Below are 14326 nucleotides of genomic sequence, written 5' to 3' on the forward strand. Positions count from 1 at the left end.
ATTTTTTTTTTTTTTTTTTGCGTGTGTGTGTGTGTGTGTGTCGGGGCTGGGTAAGGGACTATTTATGAGATCATTGGGCTAAAAGGAAATATTTTTGGAGTAGAGAGGTAAAAAATGTGCTCTTCATTTCTTGACTCCATCATTTATCAGTACTTTCCTTAAAAATAAAAGATTGCTCAGAGGTGCGGCTGCTACCTGACTTTTGGTGTTCTTCCTCATACTGGCAAATACATAGCACACAGTTTTTCTTTTTTCCTAAAAGTAATTTGCAAGACTTAATTCCAGATGCACAAACAGTAAAACTTAAGCTAATGATCTCAATAACATTGACAACTACATACAGTACTTACTGATGAAATTATAGATATGCTTAGTAGAGCTACTCTAAAAACTTATTCTTTTCCTCTGTGGATTAAATGATTCTATCTTGTTCATTATAGAGTAGTAAGACATGATATAATGAAAGGGGCATCAGGCAAAATACTCTGTTAAGTAAGGTCTTTGGATAAATTCTTGGGGTCTTATTTTCCTCATATGTGTGATAGAACTAATATACTGAAGTACCTGTCCAGCCTACCTCACAGGGATGTTGTGAGGATGAAATGAGACTATAAATATGGAAATGATTTGGAAAAAAATTAAAAGCGTTATCCAAGTGCAAGGTGGTATTTTTATTCTTACTGTTGCCTCATAAACACCTTATATTCATGAGCTCTAAAAATTGTAGAATATTAGTATGTTAAAAATATAAAAATGAGGAAAGTAGCTCAGTGGTGGAGCACTTGGTTAGCATGTGCTGAAACCCTGGTATGGGCTTGATCCCCATACCAGGAAAAAAATGTAAAAATAATCTAGCCCAGCAAAAGTGTTCACTAGTTCATCTTGCCTACAGGCCTCTCAGCCTGTACAACAGACAGAACACTACGATCTCCGTTCTTTCTTACTGGCCTGCAACCGTGACTCTGGATCCCCAACTGTTGTCTGGCTATTACAAGGCTGGTTAATAGGACCTTTTATCTATTGAAGACAGCAAAGTATTGCACAAGAGGAAGGAGCTGGGCTGCAGGGAGAGAGCAGCAGATGGAAAGAAGCCTGATTGTCCTGATCTCATGGAAAACAACTGTCAGGAGGTGCTAGGGAGCTAGTGCCAGGGTCAGTCTGCAGGAAAGGCCTTTCTTATAGGGATCAACAGCTGGACAGGTATGTTAGCCAAGAATCACTATCCCTGCCCTTTCTGACTCTCCCAACCTTTCATTTATTCTTCCTGTTCCTTTGCACATAATTTGGGCCTGGGTGGGATGACTAATACATAGTCATTCTGTGGGACCTCAGGTGAATTCCAAGTACCTCTGTGTGGGCATGAACAAGATACTCTGTCCTATATTTCCCTTCACAAACTAGCAGGTGTTTCTGTAGGTAATCTATGGGAAAACAGAAATATGCCCCCTTATCCCTCTGGAATTTTTTGCTGATTTTCTCCTCTTCCCCTAAGAGAGGAAATCCCCAACGTTCCTCTTGCATCTTGTCTATTGCTCCTAACCAACTCACTCTCACTCCTTTTCTTTTTTCTTTGTCATTACTTAGGATGGGGGAACCAGGGGACGCCGCTGTGCCATTGAAGCAGACATGAAAATGAAAAAGTGAAACTTCAGAGTATCATTGAGCTGAACCTGAAACAAGTAAACAAGATACAGCTTGGGCTTGTGGGCCCGATTCTGGAATTGGAAGTTACACGAGGAGGCACGTGGGCCACATGACACGAGCTGAGAAAATCTCTCTCAGAGAGTTAGAATAGCACATTTGCCTGTTTTAGGGCAAAAATCATGGGCTGTGTTAATGCCCAAAGTGTAGCTAACAGATTGTAGCTGGTTTGTACTGTCTTGTGAAATGTACAGACTTTAAAAGTAAACCTGTGAAATGTGTATGTATAAAATAAATAAAATGAATGTAAACTCTAGACTTTTCGGTGTCCTTTGTGTGTGTGTGTGTGTGTGTGTGTGTGCGCGCGTGCATGTGCGTATATAATTCAGAACTTGGGGCTTGCGTGATAACTAATGTGAGAGTGAGATTGTTTAGAGGGGAAAGATGGTCTTATGAGCTGTTGCTGCAGCTGAGAAGAGGTAAGTAACTAAGGTTGAATTTATAATGTCTTAAAATTACTTCTCATAGTATCTTACCTTTTTGAATGTTTGAGAAAGTTTTAAGGTTTTTAAAATTCTGTTCATGTCACGGCTTCAAGATTTTAAATGGTAGTATTGACCATTATCTAAGTAATAATTTGTCTTAGTACTATCTGTAAATAATAGTTCAGGAGAGGGCATTTCCATTAATTTCCTTCTTATTCCCGTAGGTAGGGCTTTTTTTTTTCTTTTTTTTTTTTGGTGTGGAGAATCAAACCTGGGCCTTGCACCTTGCACTTGCCAGGCAGGCATTGCATTGCTGAGCTACATCCCTGGTGGTAAGACTTTTGAGTTTTTTTGTTTTGGTACTGGGGATCAAACTCGGGACCTTGTGCACTTGTGAGAGGCAAGGTGGCGAAACCACTGAGCTAAATCCCCAGCCTGGTAAGACTTGTGTATAGAGTATTTTCTTCTTTTTTTTTTTTTGAGACAGAATGTTAAGATGTTTCTTAGACTGGGTTCAAAGTCTCAGTCATCCTGCGTCTATCTCCCAGGTAGCAGTCTCCCAAGTAGTAGGTGTGTGCCACAGTGCCTGTCAAAGTTTTTAATTAGTATTGCTATTTGAAGACTTTAGTTTTGCTCAGTGGTAGAGCACTTGCCTAGCATGAAGCCCTCCATTCTATCCCCTCCACCACAAAAAGTCTGATTCTGCTTAAATGGAACTATTTATAAAGCTTGGTTGGAAACTAGATACAGTAAGATGATGAAATGGAATTTAATCAGTCCAAGAATTTGAAAATGAAATAAGTGTATTACCAAGGCAGTTTACAACTTGTGACAAACACCAAAGCACTGAAAATTGAAAGTTTGTGCAAAAAGTCCAGAGTATAGTATTTATTGGCGTAGTAAGGAGACAAATGATACGAGTGGGTACAGTGCTAAGGAATGGTGAAGTATATTGGTTAAGGGAACAAAGTAGGACTAACTTAGGGAAGACCTTGGCAGATTGAGAAATTTATATGAGATAGCTATTCTGAAGGAGACTCGAGTGCTGATCGGATTAAAATAGTTGGCCATAGTGGCACATTTCTGAAATCCCAACTACAAGAGGCTGAGGCTTGAGAATTACAAAATTGAGATCACCCTGGGCAACTTAGGAAGACCTTGTCTCCAAATTTTAAAAAGGATTGGGGGTGGCTGGGAATCTAGCTCAGAGGTTCTGCCAACTGCCTGGCAAGCGCAAGGACCCAATTTCAATCCCTGGTACCAAAAAACAACAAAAAAAAGGATTTGGGGTGTAGTTAGTGGTTAGGCACTTGCTTAGACTGAGATAAGCTCTAGGTTCAATCCCTAGTGCTGAAGGAAAAACAACCCAGGAGACTAGCCTTTATTCACAAAAGTTGTGGAAGAAAGTTGGGAAGACTTGCTTACTGAATATGAGAAAGAAATAGTTGGGTTTTTATAGACTAAGAAAGTAGTACTGGTAAATAGAGATGAAATTTGGGAGAACATAATTTTGGAGATAGAAAAATGATTTAGTTTTAGAAATGTTAAATTGAAGCAGATGGTAGGGTATCTAAAGGAAATTGACTTAGATGCATGGAGAAATGACAGCAGAGTGCATATAAGAAATAAAGATGGGGGGCCAGGAATGTAGCTTGGTGGTAGAGACCTTGCACAGCATGTGTTAGACCCTGGATTTGAGCCTCAGCTCTATAAAAAGGCGGAGAGATTTGGAAGCCACTTCAATAGAAAATAAAGTTGAAACCTCAAAATACATATGCATTTATCAGCAGTAGTAGTAGTAGTAGTGCTTTTGGAGACAAAGTCTTGTGTTGCTCAGGCTGGCAAAGAATTTGTCCTGCCTCAGTGTCCTTAAGTAGCTGGGAACATTTTTTAAAGGAAGTAGCAGTAAGCAAAGGGCAAAGCAGAAACAAGAAAAGATTTTCTTAAAAGTTGTCAAAAGGTATAAGAAAAGCAGGATAAGGATTAGGGATTTATTCAGTGGCACCGGCCTGCCTTGCAAGCACAAGGTCCTAAGTTTGATTCCCCAGTACTAAAAAAGAAAAAAGCAGTGCTGGGGATTTAGCTCAGTGGTTTCCCCTGCCTGCCTTGCAAGCGCAAGATCCGGAGTTTGATTCCTGGTACCAGGAAAAAAAAATAGTATAATGAAATGAACAAAGACTGTTTTAAAACTCGTTTCAGTTTTACTCTCAGAGGTGACAGATATGACCAGAAGGATGCCAAAGGCAATCTTAAAGTATGTTCTGAGGATTTAATGATTAATAGGGTAAATGAATATGCAAAAGAAAAAAATCCCTTTTCCGCCTGCCTAAAGTTTGTTGCAGTTGATTCTAGATAGGCAGAATCTGTTGTTAGCTATGTTCCAGTTCTTTCCCTTTTGAAGAATGAGGATGTCCAAGTAAAAAACCTATTGGGCAATATATTTTATCTCCTAATGTCTTTAATTAGTTAATTTATATTCCTACTAATGAGTAGAAAATTTCTGGCACTTTCTGCTGAACTTGGAAGATAGAGATGCCTTAAAAATACTGATCTAAATGAATTTAATGCATTTTCTGTATATTTACAGATGGGACATGAATGGGTTTGGTTGGATTCTGAACGAGACTGTCCCAATAACTCTGAGTTGAGCAACAACTGCAGGTCCCTTCTCAGCTCCTGGGACTCCAGTCTGGATCTTGATGTGGGCAACTGGAGAGAAATTGAGGATCCAGAGGTGGAGGAACCAGAGGAAAGCAGCCCAGGGAGAGAACCAAGTGAGCTGTTTGTGGGGGATGCAGGCAGTAAGGAACCTCAGGAAGACACAGAGCAAGTCAGCCACCAGAATCTCCTTCAGTTTCTCTCTGAGGTAATAATAATGAGCTCTTCTTACTCCCAAAGCTGCAAGAACCTCAACTTTCTAAGAATACTTGCTTTACATGTCTTTACCTCAGAATTGTCTACTAAAATAAATGCTCCACCATGGAAGTGGCTAAGGTCGTTCTGTGTTCCCAGCATTTGGTGGTAATACAGAATATGCACCAAAGACATTTTTGGAATGCTTTTTTTATTTTGTTTTTTAAGACAGGGTTTCACTATGTAGTTGAGACTGACCTGGAACTCACTATGTAGCCCAGGCTGGTCTCGAACTCACTATGTAGCCCAGGCCGGTCTCGAACTCACAGCGATCCTCGTGCCTCAGCCTCCCGAGTGCTGGGATTACAGGTGTGCGCCACCATGCCGGGCTTGGAATGCATGTTTTAAGACACACCCACTTCCCCAATCCTTGGAGCCTCAATCATAGGGAGTGAGATTTCTATATGTAGAAGAGCCTTATAAGTATCCTTGCAATTCATTCTTTCAGTCATGGGAGGTTACACTTGCCCAAACTTTCCTTGAAGCTTAAAATATGTTGGCTTCAAAGGTTGTGTTTTGTGCTGGTGTGTGATGATGTTGGTTATTAAACCTAGATAGGGCCTGAGGACCAGAAACAGATTTGAACAGAGAACTTACATTAATTCTACAACTGAGCACATTCAAGAGAACCAATGTCAGAATCAGAAAATAGCCAGTTCAAATGTTGCCACTTCTCTCTGGTGTCTATAGCTGAACAAATTTTCAAGTTTTTTAGACAGCTGCTCCCAGTTGATCACAGTTGACATTTCAGATGAAAAATTAAAACTTGTATGTAAGATATTTGGTAATTTTTTTTTTTGTACAGGGATCAAACTTAGGACCTTGCGCTTGTGAGACAGGCACGGTGCCACTGAGCTAAATCCCTGGTAAATATTGATGAACTAAGGGCTGGGGATTTAGCTCAGTGGTTCCACCTCCTGCCTTGCAAGCGCAAGGACCCAACCAAGTTCAATCCCCAGTACCAAAAAAAAAAAAAAAAAAAGAAAAGAAACCTATTTGCCTTCTCAGACTATCACAGTGACCATGCAAACATGTGGCATTGCTGATGTACAGAGGGTGATTTCCATTGGTGTTTCTTTTTTTTTTCCCCTCATTGAGTTTATTGCTACATTCTAGGTATACAGTACAGTTACATTCATTATTGGGATCTTGTACCTTTACATGACAGGTCTTGGTTCTCATTTTTTCCCCTTGTCCCTGCCCTCCCTTCACCCCCCTTCTCCTCCCTGTTTACAAACATTTTATTTCCATTTTTTCATATTTTTTTCTTTTCCCTTATTCCCTTTCCCCTACCCTTCCCATTTCCCCTGCACCTTTAACCCTTTTCTTCCTATTTCGCATCGCTAATTATCTCACTAGGATCTTATGTACTATTATAGTTTTTCACACATCCATTGGTGTTTTTAATGCATCTAATAATAAACTTTGATTGCAGGTAGCTTATTTAATGGAACCATTGTGCATTAGCAGTAAAGAGTCAAGTGAAGGTTGTGGTCCTCCACCTGGTACCAAGCAACAAGAGGGAAGGAAAATTGAAGCTACCAAAGGGGAAGGGGAGTCCTACAGAGAGACTGAAGAACATCTAGCTGAGGTAGACCCTTTAGTAGCTGAGGAGAAGTTATTGGGAGGAAACAGAAAGCCAGAAGTGACTCTTGCCACCTCAGATATTTGTGCAACTCAGGTACTACCCACAGAAAGTGAAGAGGTAAGCAAATAACTCCTGTTAGTTGTCTGGCTGTTTTGTTTTGTTTTTTGGTTTTTTGAGACAGGGTTTCACTATGTAGTTGAGACTGACCAGGCACTCACTATGTAGCCCGGTCTCGAACTCACAGGATCCTCCTGCCTCAGCCTCCCGAGTGCTGGGATTACAGGAATGTGCTACCATGCCCGGCTCTCTCGCTGTTCTTCATAAGGAGGCAGAGCCCAGTGGTCAGAGCACACAAACTAAATCCAGTGAGTTAGACTACTTGGGTCCAAATCCTGGGGTAGCATTAGTTTTAGTTATGTAATTGTACTTTTGTTACTGATCATTTCAAAATCTCAGTTTTCTCTGCTACAAATGTTATAATAGAGCTCTATTTTGTAGGTTTGCTTTGAGATTTAAATGAGACAATTCAGCTTGGGCTGGTGGTACATACCTGTTGTTCCATCTGAGGCTGAGGCAAGAGGATCACTTGAGCCTGAAATTTGAGAACAGCTTGAGCAACATAGCTAAATCTCTTCTCAAAGTAAATTAACAGGGGCGGGGATTTAGCTCAGTGGTTCTGCCACCTGACTTGCAAGCGCAAGGACCAGAGTTCCATCCCTGGTACCACAAAAAAAAAATCAAAATAAATTAACGAATGAGAAAATTCATGTAAATAAGGCAGTATAGTCCCTTGTCATGGTAAATAATAAAATTTTAAAGGCCATTGTCATTATTAATATTGCTTGTCAGCTACAGTTTTTAATTCTAGGACAAGAGGTGATGGGATGTTAATGATGAGTATGGCATCCAACAAGAATTGAATAAATACTGCTTTTTCATTCTAGGGGTAGGAGAGTAGTGTCTTCAATTCTTTACCCAAGATTATTACTAAGAATTCATTGATTTAGGCCTAGTTAAGTTAGCTTTCTCTAATTTCTTTTATGGCTGTATATAATTGAGCTCTTCTCATTTGAAGATCAGCCTTCATTTATTTTATGCAAGTTAAATTACCAGTAAATATTTTTCTAAAGTTTCCTGGAATTCCCAGGGGGAGGCTCAGCAAGAATCCTGGGGGAAAGACCAGGGTGAAGGTTATTCTTCAGAGTTGGAAGACCAGCCCCATTCAGGAGATTCTGATGATTGCTTCAGCATTCAGGAAACTCCCCTGGTGGATGTCCTTTTCAGCCATACTAACTCCTCAGAACTGTAAGTATAGAATGCTTTCCTACCTGGTTTTGATCCCCAGCCCTGGGAGAGGGAAGAAAAAAAAAAAAAGATCTATAGATACAGAGCTGGGCATAGTGGCATGCACCTTTAATCCATCACTCAGTCTGAGGGGGATTGCTATGAGTTTAAGGTCAGTTAGGGCTACATAATGAGTTCAAGGCCAGTTTAAACTATATAATGAGACTCTTGTTTTTGGTTTTTTGGTTTTTTGGCTTTTTTTTTGGTACCGGGGATTGAACTCAGGACCTTGCACTTGAGAGGCAGGCACCAGAACCACTGAGTTAAATCCCCGGCCCTACGAGACTCTGTCTAAAACTCCCTCCAAATTATATATCTATATATATCTATATATATATTTTATTTCTGTAGGCCCTTCTCTGGCTCCTCCTTTAGTCTATATCACACACTATAGTCTTTGGAGCACTATTGCCAGTCTGCAGGCCTGTTCTACATCCTTGCTTTTATTTTCACTAGCAGTTGTGTGGCATTTACTTCCATATAAGTGGAAATAAAGGTAGGCAAGGAATTTTTTTTTTTTTAAATATGGCAAGTATGGGCTGGGATTTAGCTCAGTTCTGCTGTCTGCCCCACAAGCACAAGGACCTGAGTTTGATCCCTGGTTAAAAAAATTTTTTTAAAAGGTATGGCAGGTGCTATTGAGCATGGATACGTGCTTGTAATCTCGGGTGCTTCAAAGGCTGAGGCAAGAGGACTTCAAGTTTGAGGCCAGCAATTTAACTGTCTCAAAAAAATAAAAAGGGCTGTTGATGTAGCTCAGTGGTAGAGCACTTACCCTGGGTTCTATTCCTAATGCTATCAGAAAAAAAAAAAGGTTAATTATGAGTTACAGAATTTAGGGGTTAATCCCTTTCATACAGTGAACACATGGAGTGCCTGTTATATGGATGAGTGAGTGAAGTTGTATCAGTACTAGGACCAGAAATGAAAGAAGAAATTTATTTTAAATGCTTTATACTAATAGGGTTGTATAATAATAGCATTTAGTTTTGTAAATAATTCATTTAAGGATACATTGGCAATGGACTGTATAGTAAAATTACATGATTTTTGTAGTGATTTAGGTGTAGGTGAGAATGAACGTGAATAATTATGTGGAGATCCTCAAATTGGAAAAAGATAATGAGAGTTGTGGTCTCACAAGGATGTATACAACTTGGAACATAATGCAGAATGGGAGTATGAAGCCTTAGGTGTGAAGAGAACCTTCATAGAAGGAATGATTTAGTAGGTAAAATGGAAAGTTTAGTATGGTATTTAAATCTGCAGGAAACAGAACTTTTCAACTGGGAAAGTTATAAAATGAAATAAAACATTGCACTGTTGCACCTTTGAAGGAAAGTTAAGTAAATCAGACAAATTGGCTCAGGGAAGGAAAGGTCCTGAGAAGAAGTAAACTTTTCATAGGTAGTATCTTAAAAGTACTATGTAGGGGTGAATGAAAAGGAAAAATAGTGAAATTGTGTAGCATTCACCATGTAACATAATTATTCACTATATAATTATTTGATTTATGAAGCCAAATATTTCCTTTTATGGAAATATGGAAAAGGTGGCATATTTCTGCATAAAAACAGGACCAGATTAATATACCAAATACTTACTGAACACCTTCTGTCTGCCAGGCTCTGTATAGGATACTTGGGGAATATAATTGAACCAAGATTTCTTTCATAGACCAATTGTTTACAGTCACAGGTGCTGCAAAGCAAATCAGTAAGATTGGAAAAGGGACAAGCATTTTTATATTTGTACTATACTTGATAAAAAGACTAATAGTAAATGAGAAATATTCACAGTGTGTGGTTCCTATGGAAGCATTAAGTACATTTTTATTCCTGTGGTGTTATATTCCTTCAGATGTTAATTAGGAACACTGTCCCTTGAGAAAAACCTCATTACCCACCCACCTGGGAGAAAGTACCATTTGTGAAGTTGCTTTTTTCTGTCCTTTTGTATCCTGTAGGACTGATCTAAACCAAGGTGACCCTGTTCAGAATCATTTGTCGTTTAAGAAGACTCTTTTGCTAGTCTGGAAAATGGTTGCTAGTCACAGGTATGTCTCCAAAATGGTAATAGGATTAGTTTAGAACAGAGGCAGTAAACCCACATTAGGCTTAACCGTAAAATATTAGGGCTTAATCATAAAAGGAGATATATTCATCCTTCACATGAGCCATAGTTGAGAACAGTTCCTTTAAGACTGGTTTAACCATAAGTACCTACGCTGCTTTCATTAGTCTGGACAAGAATTGATTTCTGTGCCATTTGAATTGCCTCTAAAAATGAATTACTATTAAATGGTATTTCATGCTTAAATGTGGATGTCTCCTAATATAATGGATTCTCTTTTTAAATAAAGATAAGGCCATCGTAGCATTGAACAAGGTTAGTGGATTATGATGCTAGTTAAATATTTTACAAGTTTTTAAAACTTTCTGTGTGGATGCCTGAGGCAGGAGGTTTACAAATTTGAGCCCAGCCTGGGAAACTTAGGAATTTAGTGAGACTCTATTTTAAAATATTTTAAAAGGGCTGGGAATAGATATACCTCAGTGCAAAAATCCTGGGTTGAATTCCTCAGTACCACCAAAAATATTCAAACAAACAAACAAACAAAAAAAAAGCGAAAAAGTCTGGCAAGAGGAAACTAATAGATTTCTTCCTTACACTCTTCATAGACCCTCACTCCCCTAACAAGTCTAACAAGAATTGATCCATACTCTGCAGTTTTTAAGTGTTCTTGTTCATAACTATTCTTTTCTTTTCTTTTTTTGAGACAGGGTCTCACTATATAGTTGAGACTGACCTGGAACTCACTATGTAGCCCAGGCTGGTCTCGAACTCGAACTCACAGTGATCCTTCTGCCTCAGCCTCCAGAATTCTGGGATTACAGGCATGCACCACCACGCCCGGCTTATTCTTTTCTTTGTTTCTTTATCCTCTCTGGGTTTTTTCCTTAACAGGTTCAGCAGTCCATTTCTGAAATCTGTGTCAGAAAAGCAGGCCCCAGGATACATGGATGTGGTGAAAAGGTCAGTAAAAAGTGGTCAAGAAATTCTGGCTGCTTTTATATCCGTTTTAATTCTCTTTAAAAAAAATTTTTTTTTTTTGGTACAAGGGGTCGAATCCAGACCTTCAGCTTGCAGGGCAGGCAGCAGCACCACTGAACTAAATCCCCAGCCCTGTGTTTTAATTCTTTATGTCCCATGTTTTAGATTATTTTATTTATGTTACATACAAACTTTACAAGTTTATAAAGTTATGGTAATTCAGTGTCTTCATTTGAGAAGTAATGTAGGGAACAAAAGGATAATTCAAGCTATTTATTTATTTTTATTCGTTAAGTTTATTGGTACATTTTAAGTATACAATATGATGACATTCATCATTGGGAATTTTTTTTGTTGTACCAGCGATCAGACTCAGGACCTTGCCTTTGTCAGGCAGGTGCTATGCTGCTGAGCTAAATCTGTAGCCCCATCATTGGGAATTTGTGCCTTTACATGATATATCCTGGTTCTTATTTTTTTCCCCATTCCTCTGCCCTCCCTTCAACCCCTCCATCCCTCCCTATTTACAAAAAGACTTTGTTTCCATTTTTTTCCTCTTCTCATATTTATTCCTTTCCTTTCTTTCCTTCCCCTACCCCTTCCACTTCTCCTTCCCCTTTGGACCTTTTCTTCCTATTTCACACTATCTATTATACATTTTTTTTTTTTTTTTTTTGGTACTGGGGATCGAACTCAGGACCTTGTGCTTGCCAGGCAGGCAGCAGAGCCACTGAGCTAAATCCCTGGTTCTCTGTTATACATTTTGGTCCTTATTTACACTTTCAGTTTCTCATACCAGAGAAATAATTTGGTATTTACACGTGTGTCCTGTTTATTTCACTTAAAAGTATTGCCTCAATGTGCATCCATTTAGCTATAAATGTCTCTAGTTTCTCATTATTTATGGCTGAGTAGTAGTCCATTTTATTTTTTTAAAAACCCACATCTTCTTTATCCAGTCTCCAGTTGATGAGTAATTGGGCTGTTTCCAAGTTTTGGCTGTTATAAACTGTGCTGCTATAAACATGGGTGCATGTACATTTCTGTGGTATTCTTTTAATTCTTCTGGGAAGATACCCAGCAGTGGAAAAGCTGGGTCAAATGGGACTTCTAGTCCTAGTTCTTTGAGGTACTTCCATACTGATTTACACAGTGGTTGTACCAGTCTAACACTCCCACCAAAAAGTGGAGAAGGGTTCCTTTTCCCCACAACCCTACCAGTATTTGTTATTGGTTGATTTCTTGATAGCAGCCATTCTTTCTGGAATGAGATAGAATCTCAGTGTTGTTTTCATTTGCTTCTCATGACCAGTGATGCCGAACACTTTTTCATATGTTTATTTGCTATTTCTACTTCGTTGTCTGGGAAATGTCTATTCATTTCAGTTGCCCATTTTTAGATTGGGTCTTTAAATTTGGGAGGTCTGATTTTTTTAAGTTCTTTATATATTCTAGATAGTAGACTTTGGTTTGAGGAACAGCTGGTAAAGTTTTTCCAGCATTGTGAGTTGTTTCGTCACTCTATTGGTGGTTTCTCTTGCTGTGCAGAAGCTTTTTTTTTTTTTTTTTTTTGAGACAGGGTCTCATTTTGTAGTTGAGACTGACCTGGAACTCACCATATAGCTCAGGCTGGTCTCGAACTTACAGCAATCCTCCTGCCTCAGCCTCTGAGTGCTGGGGCTACAGACAAGTGCCACCACTCCCAGCCAGAAGCTTTTTAATAGAAAAGTTGTTGATTCTTTGTGTTAGTTCACATGCGGCTAAGGTTTTGTTCATGAAGTCTTTTCCTATGCCATTGTCTTCAAGGAGTTCTGCCTAACTTTTCTTCCAGCTGGTTTAGTGTTTCTATTTTAATATTTAGATTTTTGATCGATTTCACTTTTAGTTTAATGTGTGGTGAGAGATACAGGTCTAGTTTTAATCTTTGGCAAATTGAAAGCCAGTTTTTCCAACACCATCTACTAAGAAGGCTATTTTTCCTCCAGTGAGGGTGATTGGCTCCTTTGTCAAAGATGAGGTGGCTTTGTGTGTTTGGAGTTGTTTCTGCATCTTCTAATCTGTTGTACTGATCCTGAAATGTTTTTGCCAGTACCATTCTGTTTTTATCACAGTAGTCAAGCTATTTCTTTTTAAATATTGACCTTTAAAGTAATGTGATTCATTCGTTATACTCTTAAATTAGCCTTTGTTAATTTTGGACACTATTCCTTTTTTGTTTTGCTTTTTGTTACTGGGGATTGAAACCAGGACTCTTGTACTGAGCTACACCCAGTCCATTTTTAAATTTTGAAGCAAGTCTCACAAAATTGCTAAATTTCCCTGGCTGGGCTCAAATTTGGGATCCCCTGCAGTCTCCTAGAGTGCTGGAATTACAAGCATAGATCACCATGCCCAGTTTTGATACTATTCTTTTGGAGCAAAATTGTAAAAGTATTAGAGATCCAAAATGCCCCCCACAAATAAAAAATAAAATAAATTTAAATAAAAACATTAAAAATCCCCCAAAGGTCTCATGTATTCAGAGGAGGGGCTTTTGGAAGGTGATTGGATTGTAGGGGCACTGAACTGTCATTCCACTGATGAGTTCATAGCGAAATGTGCTGTTCCGATGTGGGGCTTGGATGAAACAAGTATGTTAGTAGGGCTTAAGTTTGGAAAAGGGTATATATTCCGCTTTGGCTCTTTCCTTTTCTGTACTTCCTGGCTGCCATGAGGTGAACAACTTTCTTCTGTTGTCCCCTTTACCTTGCTATTTCTGCCTTGATGCAGAATGCTCCCCAAATCATGGACCAAATTAAACCTCTCCTCATTAAAGTTGTCTTGGATATTTGATCCTGAGAGAAGAAACCACTCTTCCATATGAAATTGGACAACCATGAGTTAATTGTGTTATTAGGCAACTATGAGTTACCTATGTTATTAAGCAACTGAGGGTTAGCTAGGTAATTATGCTCTTTGTAGAATGTACCTAGGTAGCCATGACAACTTCTTTTTTCTGTCACCAAAGGAGTGTTATGGACTCAGAAAATCCTGCCAGAACTCTTTGCTCTCCCCCTTTCCACTGCTCTGCTTTGTGTAAATCCTGCTTGCTGTATTCCCAGGAAAACTCTAATGGAATTAAGTTTCATAGATGTAAAAAAAAAAGGTATATAAAGAAGTGCAAACGTCTGCTCAGGGCTCTCAAGACTGACAGGAGTCACTCACTGAGCCACTGGCCTCATTAAAAGCTGCTTTTTGTGCCTATCTTAGTGTTAAAGAGTTATCTGTGCCAGGATCCTCCTTGTTTCCTGCTTCAGTCCCA

General features: G+C 39.0%; 1 protein-coding gene across 4 annotated transcripts in view; it reads left to right on the forward strand.

The window, feature by feature from the left end:
* Nucleotides 1–14326, forward strand: part of Brd8 (bromodomain containing 8) — a 45036-nt gene that overhangs the window by 27405 nt on the left and 3305 nt on the right. For 3 of the 4 annotated variants that reach the window (XM_010613761.3, XM_010613763.3, XM_010613764.3), the window contains 5 exons: nt 4714–4992; nt 6475–6744; nt 7775–7932; nt 9938–10027; nt 10939–11007. In XM_010613761.3, coding sequence (XP_010612063.1) covers nt 4714–4992; nt 6475–6744; nt 7775–7932; nt 9938–10027; nt 10939–11007 — 866 coding nt within the window. The remainder of the gene's footprint in view (nt 1–4713; nt 4993–6474; nt 6745–7774; nt 7933–9937; nt 10028–10938; nt 11008–14326) is intronic. The other variant, XM_010613762.3, reaches the window with a different exon arrangement.

This window comes from Fukomys damarensis, unplaced genomic scaffold (assembly GCF_012274545.1).
Source record: "Fukomys damarensis isolate Sample0158 unplaced genomic scaffold, DMR_v1.0_HiC HiC_scaffold_3, whole genome shotgun sequence".
NCBI lineage: Eukaryota > Metazoa > Chordata > Mammalia > Rodentia > Bathyergidae > Fukomys > Fukomys damarensis.